The 13410-nt window shown below is 40.7% G+C and overlaps 1 protein-coding gene across 2 annotated transcripts in view; it reads left to right on the plus strand.

The window, feature by feature from the left end:
• mctp1a (multiple C2 domains, transmembrane 1a) overlaps positions 1–13410 on the plus strand; it is a 142303-nt gene that overhangs the window by 41668 nt on the left and 87225 nt on the right. For both annotated transcript variants that reach the window (XM_035165923.2, XM_035165924.2), the window contains exon 2: positions 7944–8064. In XM_035165923.2, the coding sequence (XP_035021814.1) occupies positions 7944–8064 (121 nt within the window). The remainder of the gene's footprint in view (positions 1–7943; positions 8065–13410) is intronic.

Consider the following 13410-nt stretch of genomic DNA (forward strand, 5'->3'; position numbering starts at 1 on the left):
CAAAAAAGTGTTTTCTGTGTCATGGTTGAATTATTAACTGAAGAAAAAGAGGCCTGAGGGTCTCATGCTCAATGTGTGCTTCATTTTTTTTAGGAGACAGTGAGTACGGATATTTAGGTCATTAATTCAAACGTCCTAAATGTTTTGTGTCTCATGCAGACAAACCTGCATCTCTTTCTGGTTGATTACCAGTAACTGATAAGTTTGTGCCTCTCATACTGGTATTGTAATTTGGTGGGAGACGGTGAAAAGCAGTAGTTTGTTAGTCTGTTTTTTCATCGATTACTCCCTGAATCTTTTTGTTTAACCTCAATGTAAAGTTTGGTTTAACCTTTCAGAGCAGGACATTTAGCAGATCTCCTGCCACTTAACCAGAAAAATGAACACTTGAAGAAACATCAGTGTGATACCTAGCTAAAATAACAGAAACCATCTTTGAGAAAAATTCATTTCTAATGTAATTTGATTTTTTACTTTGTTCCATTTCCCCTTTCCCATACATTAACATGGAAGAAGGTGAATTTTCGACCTATACTGCAGCCAGCCAACACAAGATTCAGAAGCAAGAGGCACACAGAAAAAGGCCAAAAGTTTTTTTCCCCTTTAGAACAAATGGCTATGGTGAAAAAAGTCATTGATTCCGACATTCAATTTTTTAGTGCAATGTAAACTGGGATATAAAATCCATTAAATTAACACAAAACCATAGTTTTCTGTTTCACTTAATTTCTCTTTGTGTAACTAAAACTCTTCTGTGTGTGTGTGTGTGTGCCTGTGTGCCTTTGTGCCTGTGCGGTTGTACACTGTTACACAGCGGAACTTTAATTGAGGTTCGGGGCCGTTAATGGAAGTGAGCCTGCCTTGACTTAGTGGTTTTTAAGGCATCGTAACATGTCTTGGGAATGAACTGACACTTTGCACATCCTCATAATGTGCTGCTAACCCTCATGTGACCTGCTCCCTGCACTATAAGCAGCAGATACACACTGTGTCTAAAAGCTGCAGCCTGCTGGTGTGGAATATCCTATTGAATATTATACTCTCTCTCTCTCCTTTCAGAAGCACAATCCGTCATCTCTCTTATTTATTGATGAAGGGTCAGCTCCTGTCTCTGTGCTGAAAACCGTGCTCATTATTGTTATAAGGTTTAGCTTTTGTCGTCGACGGACAAACTGTGATGGACGGACAAATGCACACAGACACACACACACACAAACAAACACACACACAGCAAGGCCGGACCCTGTTAGTCCCATTACAGTAGTGTGTAGTTATTGGAAAAGGAAATAGCTATTGATTCATATTTAAATGATTCAGTGGGGAATCAGTCTGAAGGGTTTTCTGTGAAACGCTGAAGGCTTGTATCCAAATACCCAGAGCACTCTCCAGTGTGCATCTCCTGGGATTATTTAATGTAAATGTAAAGTGCTCTTGTAGTTGAATCTCACTGGCTCAATGCCACAATGTGTACTGATGGAAATATTTTCTTGTATTTACATTGTGGTGCTGGATGTTATTTATTCACACATACACACACCCAGTTTCACACACAAAGATCCGGCTCATGGGACAGGATCTAAGTTTTTGGATCTTTATTAAACATTGTATTTCTATAAATTCTTATATGTAAATTATGCTGAACTTTGCTTAAAGGGGACATATCATGAAAATTCCACTTTGTTAGTGCTTCTACACATTAATTTGGGTATCTGGCATGTCTACCAACCCAAAACTCTGGAAAAAAACACTGCGCGTTTTGTTATGGTTCCTCTAAGTCAGAAACGTCATGCTTGAGTGACTGGAATGAGCTTCCTGGGTTTTGTGTCGTCACAATACACTGGAAGTCTCCCTACATGGCCTTGGCCCACCCCCCACATCATCCCCCGCCCCCACTCGTTACGCCGGAGTTTACACCGGACGCGGAAGCGCGGCACGCAGCGCCATTCTCAAGCGCGCAGCCGCCTGGCTGTTCACACGGGACGCGCATTTCTCCGCGCTGGTCAGCCCCATAGACTGTATATATAAGGTCAGCCCGCGATTCTGCTTTCTCCGCTTGTTGTTATACCCGTTGAATGTCGGGGTTCGGGGGTAAATGATGGTCTTCATAGCCCCCCCCCCACCCCTCTCTTTCTCTCTCTGTCTGTCTGCTTGTGTGCTTGTAGTGGATGGGCAGAGGGGGACATTTAATTATGTGATTGGGAAAATTAAAACTCCAGGACAACAGAAGGGGAATACAAAGTATGGGATGCATATTTGATAATTTATATCATATAAAATATCGTTTAAAATCATGGGGGGAGGGGGAGCTGGCTCACTAGCATTTAAAGGAACAGGCACTCAAAACAGGTCACTCTGTGGAGGGCTGTTTTAGACAGGGTAAAAAGGGTGCTGTTTTATATGATCCTTGTGGTATTTTGACCAAAGTATGTTACAGACATTTCATTAAGACCCCAAGGAACCATATCAACTTGTGGTAAAATGGGCATGCTATGTCCCCTTTAAATACAAGTTTTTGTCTGTGAAAATAATTCACTAAATTTACCTGTTCTCATGCACGCCGTCGACAGCCAGTGGCCGGAGGCATTAGGTTTTCAGGTTGTCCATCTCATTCTTCTCAACACAATATCTTTAGAACACCTTGAAGGAACCTCTTCAAATTTGGTCTCTACAAACATTTACTTAGATCAAGGATGACCTGATAAGGATTTGGAGGTCAAAGGTCAAGGTCACTCGGACCTCCAACTTCATGAAAGTGTTATCTTTAAAAATCCCTCCGGAACAATTGATCATTTGGCCTCTTGAACTTGATTTCTCAAGTATGTTTTTTCGGCAATTTCTTTGAAATTTTGACCAGTTGACACTGAGACACCAAGATGAACTGATTCGATTACAGTGGTCAAAGGTCTCTGTGAACTCGTATGAGTGTGGAAATAAAAATGTGTGTCGACTAAAACTGTACTGCTTGATGAAGGCATATAACTGCAGGGCGACATTTCTAGTCTTTCTCTATGGGGACCCTGAGATCTCAATGCACTGCAATATAATAAAACACATGCACATAAAACTGAAGCCAATTAAAAAAATGTATCCTCAATTTTGCCACCCGTGTGCTGCGAATACCTTCAACACCACCAATTACAGAAACCTGTGTTTTTGTGTTCCCTGGATACACTTCCTTTGTTTTCTGTGGCACTAGCAGGAAGTTAAATTAGCTGTTTTGGGAGAATTTGCAGTGTGTTTTTCTTTTAGTTGTAGTGAATTGATTTGTCGAATTGGATGTGGTTTCTAAAGTCGTAGCTCTCTTGTCCAGTCAGACACACACTGATCAGTAAGGTCTTTTACAAATAGCTCATTGCTGACTGGGACTGAAAAGAGCCTGGAAAGTGGGTCGTGGAAGCTTTTGTTTGCTTCTCTGTCAGCTTCAAAGAAACATGACACAGAGCTGGTGGAGTGGGATGGATCTTGGCTGCCTTTCCTTTCCTCTCTCTCTACTCTTATTCTCCACTTCTCTCATTGCAAAGGTGTTTTTAGTGTGTGTCTTTGGAGTGTGTGTCTTTTTAACTGAGGCCTCACCGTACAGAGGAAAGTCTAGTGGACCAAAGGATGCACCGCTGAGATGATTATTGAAAAACCCAGAATCTGTGCATGTGTCTTTTATGTTGTGTCAGTGTTTTGGTTTCTCATTGGTTTCCTTAAATGACTTTGCTTTTGTTAGTCAACAAATCGTCAATTAAACCTCAGGAGAAGGAAAGGTTTGCTACTATCTGTATTCAGCTCAAATGAATATCATTTACACAGATCAAAAAGAGATATAGGTTGCATTTAGCTGCAACAGTGTATGGGACAATAAGCAGGTGCTCAGTCTCAGGCTCAGTTTTTGCTTTGTACATCCTCACCTCTAATGAATATTAATAACTAGGTTTACCTACGCATAGATGTTCTGAAGCTGTCTCTGTGTACTGCTTTGACATCAAAATTCACCAGCAAATTGGTGATTCGCAGCCATCTTTGGTGAAGTTGCTATGGAGTTGGATGGCTCCTCAGATTGCATTAGTTGATGCCTTTTCAGATGATGGTACACGCCACTTGTTGTTCTTTTCTTCTGTTGTAATTCAGAACGACTGTGCGTATTTTGCAAATAAGGTTACAGGTTTCATCTTTAGTGATGATGTACTCCCACACACAGGATGCATTGGTTTGCTGCAGTGACCCACCAGGCTTCTGATATGTTGTCTTCTCTGGAGCTTAAAGTCTCATTGTAGAGGAGTAAAGTTAGGAGTAAAGTCACTAGTCTGTCCAAGACTTAATCCACAGAACTGTGTAAACATTTTACAATCTGAATTACTCCTTAACAGCAGAAGAAATAATATGTTTTTCTAAGTATCTTCTGTTATAATATTTGGCAAAAGCTGAGCTTCCAAAGGGAAAAGATGAGTTTATTAGGCAGTTTGTCCATATTGTGTTTTTTCTCTTGGGGAGCATGTTATTAAAAGTGCTGTGCTTGGGTTTAGTTTCAATGACAAAAACACCTGAAGCATTCAGTCTCTGGCAGATCCTTTCCGGCAAATAGGCTCTTCTGTCTTAGTTGAGATACTTTCTTTCTGACATCTCGAACTGCTCGTCATAGACAGACAAAGCCAGAACAAACTGTTTCCTCCATTTTCGTGGATACCAGGATGCCAAGTCCTACCCCCATTTGATTAGTTTTCCTGGAAAGAAGTGGCGATATCAGCGCCTTTAGAAAAAGTTAAGAGACTTTAAACTACTGCTGCATATCATCCATCCTCATAATGATCAATTGGGGAAAAAAAATAAGCATTTGTGAGATGGTGTTGATGTTTCTGAGTCAAGCTGCTCATCCTGCAAATGTCACTTTCACTGTTCATGAGTTTGAACATGCAACACAAAGCAAACCTTAGTCTTTAACTGCTCGTTTTGTCCCTTGTGCACAGTTGTAACTCCGCTGCCTGTTTTAGAAAATATTTCATTGATCCCATCGTGTAAACTGTCGCCAACACAAACAGCCTGCAAATCCATTTCAAATCCTCTCCTCCCTATTATGTTTGTGTGCATCCATGTGTGTATGCGTCTTGTGTCTGTTAGTGGCACTGGGCAGGATACACACAATAAATACAGACAATCTAAAAATACATAGCACTGAAGATTTTATACAAATGCAACAGAAGCATAAAACACGTGCACTGGCATTTTCTGTGGGCAGAGGGTTTTTGGCGATTTCCATCTCCTTCCTAATTGCTTTGTGTTATGATGTGACCCAACCTGACATGGTGGTTTTTCTCTGCGTGTGTCTCTGTTTGTTTATTATTTTTTCACAGACAAAAGGGGCTTAATCTAAGATGGTCAGTCCCCTGCAGTTGTTGTCCAGTCCCATTGGTCGTATATCCACATGCAGTTCAATTACAGTGACTTATACGCTCCGATACTTTTATCCCATCCAATCACAAAGCTACAGCTCTGTCTGTCCCTGATGTTCACATTCGTTTCCCTCCGACATTTGCTGAGCCGGTGCACCTGTTATCTAACGGCAAACATTTTGGTGGTTTAGATTTATTTCAGTTTTTACTTTGCCCAGAAGATTGCCTCTAGTCCCTCTTTCAGCAGGTGCTGTTAAGGTAAAATTGTGCTGGGGTTCACTTTTTCCATTGAGATTTTGAAGTTTCAAGCTTTACACTTTACATTTTTCACCCAGCAGTTTTAGCCTTGAATTCTGCTGTGTGTATTCCACACTATGGTCTACACATACTGTTAAAATTATGATATACATAATCATGCTTAAATTATATATTATTGCACTTGAACGTGTGGTAACAGTTATAATAACACTTTGTCATTGGGCTGCCAGCACTCAAATACACTTGCTGGGAACTGGAGTAATTTATTATTTGGTTGGTTGGTTGGTGACTTTTACATTCCTTGACATAACATTTTGAATAGAAGTATTGATGAAAAGTAGGCAAGTATATTAAAAGAATAAGTAAAACAAAATGAATATAATAATGATTATCATAGTATATTTTTATTATTAATATTAATTGTATTAGTACTTTTTGCAGCGGGGCAGGCAGGGTTGGATATAGAGAAACATAACATTGAGATTTTCTACGCCCTAATGTTTACAAAGTGTACTTTAATACGTTTTAATAAAATCCATACTATAAAACAAATGTCTCCCCTAGAATCACTGCTACAAGTTCTTGCTCATTTCCAGTAGTTTGTTTCTCATATTTACAAATCTCTATATCCTCACGCAAAGAGAAAGATTGTTAAGCAAGATCTTCATCACAGTCATCTCCGAGGGCAGCTCAAGATAATTGCTACAATACATTGGGACCGCATGGACCACAGTGTAATTACACTCACCATTATTAACCTGTAGCCTCAGTGCACGGCGGTCACTTAAGAATGGAATGAGCAGTGCAGCACCATCATATCATCAACCCAATATTGCCCCATCATGCCTCATCAAGAAAAACACACTGTGGGCTGTTTGAGCATGTAACATAGAAACTTTGTAATTTACAGTCTTTGAAGTATGACTGCACCATCATACACAGAAATATATGGATCTCCCCCATCCTTCTGTGTTATTACAGGGACTTGTAGGTCACGGCTGCAAAATAAACAAACTGATTAAAGGGTAATTTAACATTTTAGGTCAGTCAGACATTATTCTTGAGGGAAACACTCACTGCTAATAGTCTCAGGAAATGTAATGAAAGCCCCATTATCAGAGTGTGCATTTTAATGGCAGTGTTAATACAGGGGTCTACTTGTGGGTCGTCGTCTTTTTCTTTCTCCATTTGCAGCCTAATCTTGTTCTTAGTTGTTTGCAGATCTGCCTGCTCCTCCCTGGTGGGAGTTGCTCTTATGCTTTTAGCCTTATAGTGTGATTGGAGCCTTCCAGTGGCCCACAAGCGTTTTTCCCTATCCTTCGTGGATATTCTTAGTCTCATGTCAGAGTACGGGAGCTGGGGAGAAACGACAGGAGTGCCCACGCATGGATCTTCTAATGGGTGAGGAAGAGAAATGAGGGCGGGAGAATAAGATGAGCAAGAGATGGAGAAAGAAAGTAAGCTTCAGTGCATCTCGGAGCACAGCCCGGTTCATTGTGTGGCTTGCTAATGGGCCTCTACTTCCCCGGGGATCCACGATTAGGGCCAGTGGGGAATCCCTGTCAGAGTGGAGTACAGTACTGACCTCAGGGCTACAGCCTGACATGCAGAGCCACACCGATGACCCCTTCAGTAGCCTGACACTCAGACGCTTCCGAGGGAGGTTCCGTGCTTCCTATCGGTATCAGGCGACCGTACAAATGCTACATATGTTATGTAATATACAAATTTAATCTTACATCAAATCAAGCATGAACAATTTCACTGTTTATGTTTCTAGTCTGATCTTACTGAGGTTTTTTTGCTCTACTGAATGTGATTTATTCAGAGCACGGTGATCCTACTGCAAAATTCAGTCAACTTCTTTCCCTTCACCTGTATAGGTCACTCACAATGGATCATGATTCGCGTCAGGTCGATTTTCATTAGCAATAGTGGTGAAGACAAAATCTCCCATGATACCACACTGCTTTACAACTTCATCAAACTATAGGTCTTTTGTTATAGTTTTGTTTGAGAGAAGTTACATGTTTAATATAAAAAAATGTATATAAATGTTATTGACCAATAGTAAATGGCAGCTATATAATGAGTCCAATGTGTCCTATGCTTGCTGATTACACAGGAGGGATGTTAATGTGGATGTCCACTATTTTGAGTTTCTTTGTTCACTTGTTCTCCTTCTCTTTCCTTTCTTCAAGCAGAGTTGTCTTTCTTGTCCTTTTCTTATTATTCTCTCTTCCCCGCCTATAAAAAACTTTAATACAGGAGTTATCTGGCCTGAATAACCTTTGTCTCCTCACTCCACAGGGCATCAGCATAGTGGGGCCCAGTAATGCAGAACCCCCACCTCGTCCTCCAAGTCCAGCCATGTACCAGGTGGATATCGTCCTGAAGAAAGGGAACAACCTGGCCATCCGAGATCGGACAGGTAGGATCTCTGTTTCTCCTTATGCTTGTTAACTCAACAATTGCGATTTTTATGCAAAGAGATGGGGAAAAGTGCAACCACTGTTATATTTAATTTTTGTATATTCTATTAATTTATCTTCATCCATCTCTTGTGTCTGCCTCTTTTCTCAATGTAATATTTTTAGTCCTCTTTTTTTCTCTTCCTATTCTCACATTTTACTTCCCTTGACTCTCTCACGTCTCCCTGAGCATCTTTGGCTTCAGCTTGAACATTGCCACATTCGGACGTGCTGGGTGGAAGCTTGTATGATCTCCTAGATACTTTTGTCTAATGTGACAAGTCATTTACATTTCATTCACAGTGGGACATGCAGTGTGATCAAGGTTTTTCTTGTTGTTGATTGTATGTAAAGACGACACATGTGCCTCATGCTCTCGCATTTGTGACAAATATCTAATAATCAAAATCCGAGACCCGCCCCAATAGTCTGTATGGCCCTTTTATAACTTTGTTTGGAGTCAGTGCAGCGTGTTTATGTGCTGGTATCTTTACTTTTTTTTACCCTGTTCAGACCTGGTGTTAACATTTGTCCTGTGGGATCCAATCACAAGTGGTCAGTGCTAAGAACAGGTGTGAACGCCCCCAAATAAGAACTGAATGAGTCCTGAGATCCGATCACTCAGACCACCTCGGAAGTTGGTCTGGGACGCATGTGGCACATTGTTTTTGCTCTTGTCAACTTCAACACGCCATGGACCACCTAGTCAGCTGACAACATCTGACCTGCTACAGTTGAATCATATGCACAATTTGTACGCTTCTCAGTGCCCATATGTTGATTTGTTTGTGGTCACCACCACAATTTCAACACTGATAACCTCACAATGACTGATACTTTTATTTAACATTTTTCATGATAGTAGATCTACTCACAGCATCGATTGATTCAGCCCCTCCTGACACTGCTTGCTCTCTTTCTCTCTCTCTCTCTCACGAATGTTAATACCAGGTCTGAACAGGGCCTCTGCGTTTCTATTTCACCCATCGTGGGAAGAAAAGAGTCTGTCTACTCTCATGCCAGTATTAAAGATATTATCTCACATTAAATCATCTTGATTAACAGTAGTTTTCTGCTTCTTTGGAGTTGGGTCAGTGATTGTAATTTTAAGTGCAGGACAGACAGCCTCCTGGCCTCTGTGAAAGCTGTCTGTAACACAGCTCTTGCATTGTATTGAAGCAGTGTATAAGTGTATATAAGCAGGCAATAATGTCTTGTGTAGTGGGTAGGACAGCCAACACAAACAAGCAAGGTCTCCCCCGACAGTGGTTTGAATAGTGACTGATGCCAAGGTCTCATTAGTGGCTGTTGCGGTCTCTGTGCTGACAGTTTAAAACAGTCTGCCCTGCTCCATCTCTTGCACATTTTGCCTGACTGCCTGTCCACCTGGATAATGAGTACGGTGCAGAAATCACCCGTCCTGTCACGAGTCCATCGAAACAGCTCATTATAGAGAGTGGGAGACACAGACATATATGCAGCTTCATGGAAATACAGTTGATGCCAAATCTTTACATCTAGTTCTGTCCAGACCTTCACGTGTCTCTGCTGTCGTACAGCAGCCGATTGACAAATCGGAGACGGCAGACATGGGATTGACGGGATTTTCCATTTACCTGTCAGTCTAGGCTCCCTTCACAGGTATGTAGAGCAGAGCTCCGCTGCCAAAATTAAAGAAGTTTGTTGGGGGAAGTTCTGCTAACAATTGATTCACTAAAAGCCCCGACATGAATTATAAATGACACAAACAGTTCCCAGTTTTGTCGGCAAAACATTTTGAGGCAAACTCTTTTCAAAAAATACTTCTGCTATATGAGAGTTCACAAATGTCACATCTTCACAGCCAGTGCACCTGGAAGTGAAAGTAAAAATAACTGTGCTCAAAGTAACGTCTCTTCACGCAGACAGACAGGCGTCAAACAGAGCAACACCAAGCATAGCTTACACTGTAGCCTAAAGCTTTATGAAACATTCAAGATATAACACGGGATTGTTTCTCTGACTATGTAGAACAATTCAAAAAAAGACTTTGATATTAAAGGGATAGTTCACCCAAAAATGAAACCCTCATTATCTACTCACCACTATGCCGATGGAGGGGTGGGCAAAGTGTTTGAGTCCACAAAACACTTTAACTATCCCTTTAATAACAACCTGCTCAACAGCTGTGTTCAAAGTAAGCATTTTTTATCACCTTGTAGGGGAATGATGGACAAGCTGGCAGCTGATTTCAGTTTAATTCTAATATCAGTCAACACAGAAGGTCAGTGACGCTTTACAAGAAGCTAACAAAAGCAGAGTTTTTACTGACGCCGCTGCTCTGAACACAGAGACGTGTGCACCCAGAGGCAAGGTTGACTAGCCAGAGACAAAAGAAGGAAGGAGAGGGACTCACCGCAGAAGCATCCAATTCCACACTCTTCCCTTCATGTCCCTTCATGACGACTTCAGTTATGGCATGTATTGCCATAACAAGTTACTAGAACTTTATAAGATGAAACGTAAATACAAATCATTTGTGAGTGCATACCCCTACACAGGCTAATACCCTATCTTGTTATGTCAGAGCAGTGTTTCCCATTATTTAGACTGTGGCGGCACACACCATTTTCTAATTTGTCCCGCCACAGTGTCATGATGGACCACAAAAATTGTGACACTTCTCGTTATAACATAAGAGATCTCTAACTTGGTGTTTTGCTCTGTTGGTGCATTCTATAGATGTGTGGAACGCTATTTGCTGTGATTTTTCCGTGTGCTGGCTATCGCCCATTAAGTTGCTCCACACTGTCAGACCCTATAGTTTCAGCTGCAGTTGTTCATGAACCCAGAGGTGGCACACAAAGTGGTTCTTTCTCTAACTTCTCTTTTACTCTTTAGTCTCCATGTCACTTGGAATCTGTTGTGTGTGAGAGTGAAATTCTCCAAAGAAAGTAAAATGGAAAATCGGTTGAGTAGTTTTTAAGTAATGCTGCTAACTAGCATAGACACAAACATTACCTCTTTTGGTGGAGGTAATAAGTTAAATTGTACCAAAGCCATTCCTAGGGCTGCTTTATTTTGAAGAAAAGTACTTGTCTTTGTGATAATCTATTAGGGCTGATGTTCCTTCATCTATTTTTAGTCGCAATAATAAAAAGGATTTTCTTTTTTCAACTTTTATCTGTCCATAATGCAGTATTGTACATTAACAGAAACATAAAACACAAGATTCACTTAAAAAGAATGCAATACCCTTGACACTGACGATGTTTACAGATTCAGTGAGTTTGATGAGAGGTAGCAAGAACAAGTTTACATCTGCAAATCTTACCTGCAAGTGTTATATCCAGTGTTTGTCCCATAAAGACTCTATACAGTAACATTTTCCTAATATGATTTTACATATTTGTCCAATAACTGATATTGAACTTAAAACACTCCTGCTAATTACTTACCTAAAGCTGGGAAATGTAAGCCTTTCTTTATGGGCCAAAGGAAACTCTTTACTCCAGCTGTCACAAGCAGTCACGATCCTCGTAAAGCATTTCAGCCTCTTGCACTTGGCTTTCTGCTGAGTGTGCAGATGCTGTCAGGCGACGCCTGAGAGGGTGGACACTGACTCTGAGCCACAGACACAGTGTGGGCATTGACATGGCACATTATACAAATACCTATCGTAAACTTATATATATTTTTATAGGCCTATGATTTCATCCTTCTGCAGTATTTGCTGAGTTCGAACACTGATGAGTCATGATCCATTTCTCTTACTTGGCAGATTCACTAGTTGTAATGAGAACAACTTTCTTCATTGGCTCCTTTGCCTGTTTTCTGGTTTAAGTTGAATTTAAAAGTGCTTCAGCTTAGGTTGTATATTTACCACTTAAAACTTGAAATCTGGATAACTATTGATTTTCTCTATATGCTCGGAGGTTGGTTGTAATCTACAGTAGATGAGCCATTAGCCACCACAGTACACAGACCAACAAAAGGGGGATCTCCAGTGGGTTTTGCGACTGACGGAAGGTGACATCATTTCATCAGTTATCTTGGCGTCAAACAGACGAGAACCATTTGGTTTCTTTTTCAACGCAACCTCAATTAACTTGGTGTCAGTAGTTTGTCTTGAGTCTGCATGGTTAACCAATTTTCCAGATTTTCACCAGGAGAGAAAACCAATTCTGTTACATGGTTTGACATTGAGGCTGTAAAATATAAATATTCATTGGACATGGATGAATGAGGGAGACATCATATGATACATGTCTGTCACAGTTGTTGTATCGAGGTTCAGTTTGTAGAGAACATGCGTCTACCTTGATGATGTGGCTTCCCATCTAATCCTGCCTCCATTCATTTACATCTGCCTCTGATGATATTATATTGAATTTAATCTGCAGGAAGATGGACAAAATATAAACAGTGAATATGTTGGAGCAGGAGTGATAGATACTTGGTTATTTCAAACCACATAAGCCATCTCTGAGTAACTTGTTTTTTTGCCTTGTTCTGGTCAAGTCAATCCTACCTGTCAAAAGACGTGTTTTGAATTTCCCTTTATCCTACATGGGTAAGACCCTGTTGTGCCCCAGGTGACCAACCCTGTCTAAGCTGTCACCTATGATGAACTCCCTATGATGAGTGGAAGCTCGGCAGCTTTGTAGGTGACCTAAGGTGAAAACACTCTCACTCTGTCTCTACCCTAACTTCCCTGTGGGTGAGGTACCACAAAGGGAATTGTCGTCCAAGACCTGACATGACTTCACCCCATCCCATCTTGCAAAACCACCGTGGGTTTGTGTGGGTGTCAGAGGATGTAGAGGATATTTATCTTGATCATTTCATGTCTTTTATCTTGGGGGTTTTTCACGCAGGTCTTTGCAGGCTCTGAAACTCTGAGGAGTCTCCTGATGCCCATTTCGGAACCATTCCTGCAGCTCTTCACTTCTTGGTTTGCATGTAATGAATAATAATTAAACAAATACACCAGGTGCTAGTTGTAAAATAGTGTTCACTGGACTGAATCTTAGCCATAGTTCAGTGTTACATGAATGCAGCATGTCTGAGCTGTATATTCTAATCTAAAATGTTTATTATATCTTACAAAAGTCTATTAATCATAATCAAAATTGCAATTATTAATCATGATTGTCTGTTAAATGATAACTTTCTCTTTAGCTTCTAATGCCATCGTGTTATAAATGTACAACATCTCTACTGTACAGATAAACTTCTGACTCTTTTCACTGAATCGATGTGGTGGAGGTAAAAATATGATCTGTATGAAGCAGATGAACATGTAAACACTGGTGAATTTCAGACCA

The sequence above is a fragment of the Hippoglossus stenolepis genome, chromosome 9, assembly GCF_022539355.2.
Source record: "Hippoglossus stenolepis isolate QCI-W04-F060 chromosome 9, HSTE1.2, whole genome shotgun sequence".
Lineage (NCBI taxonomy): Eukaryota > Metazoa > Chordata > Actinopteri > Pleuronectiformes > Pleuronectidae > Hippoglossus > Hippoglossus stenolepis.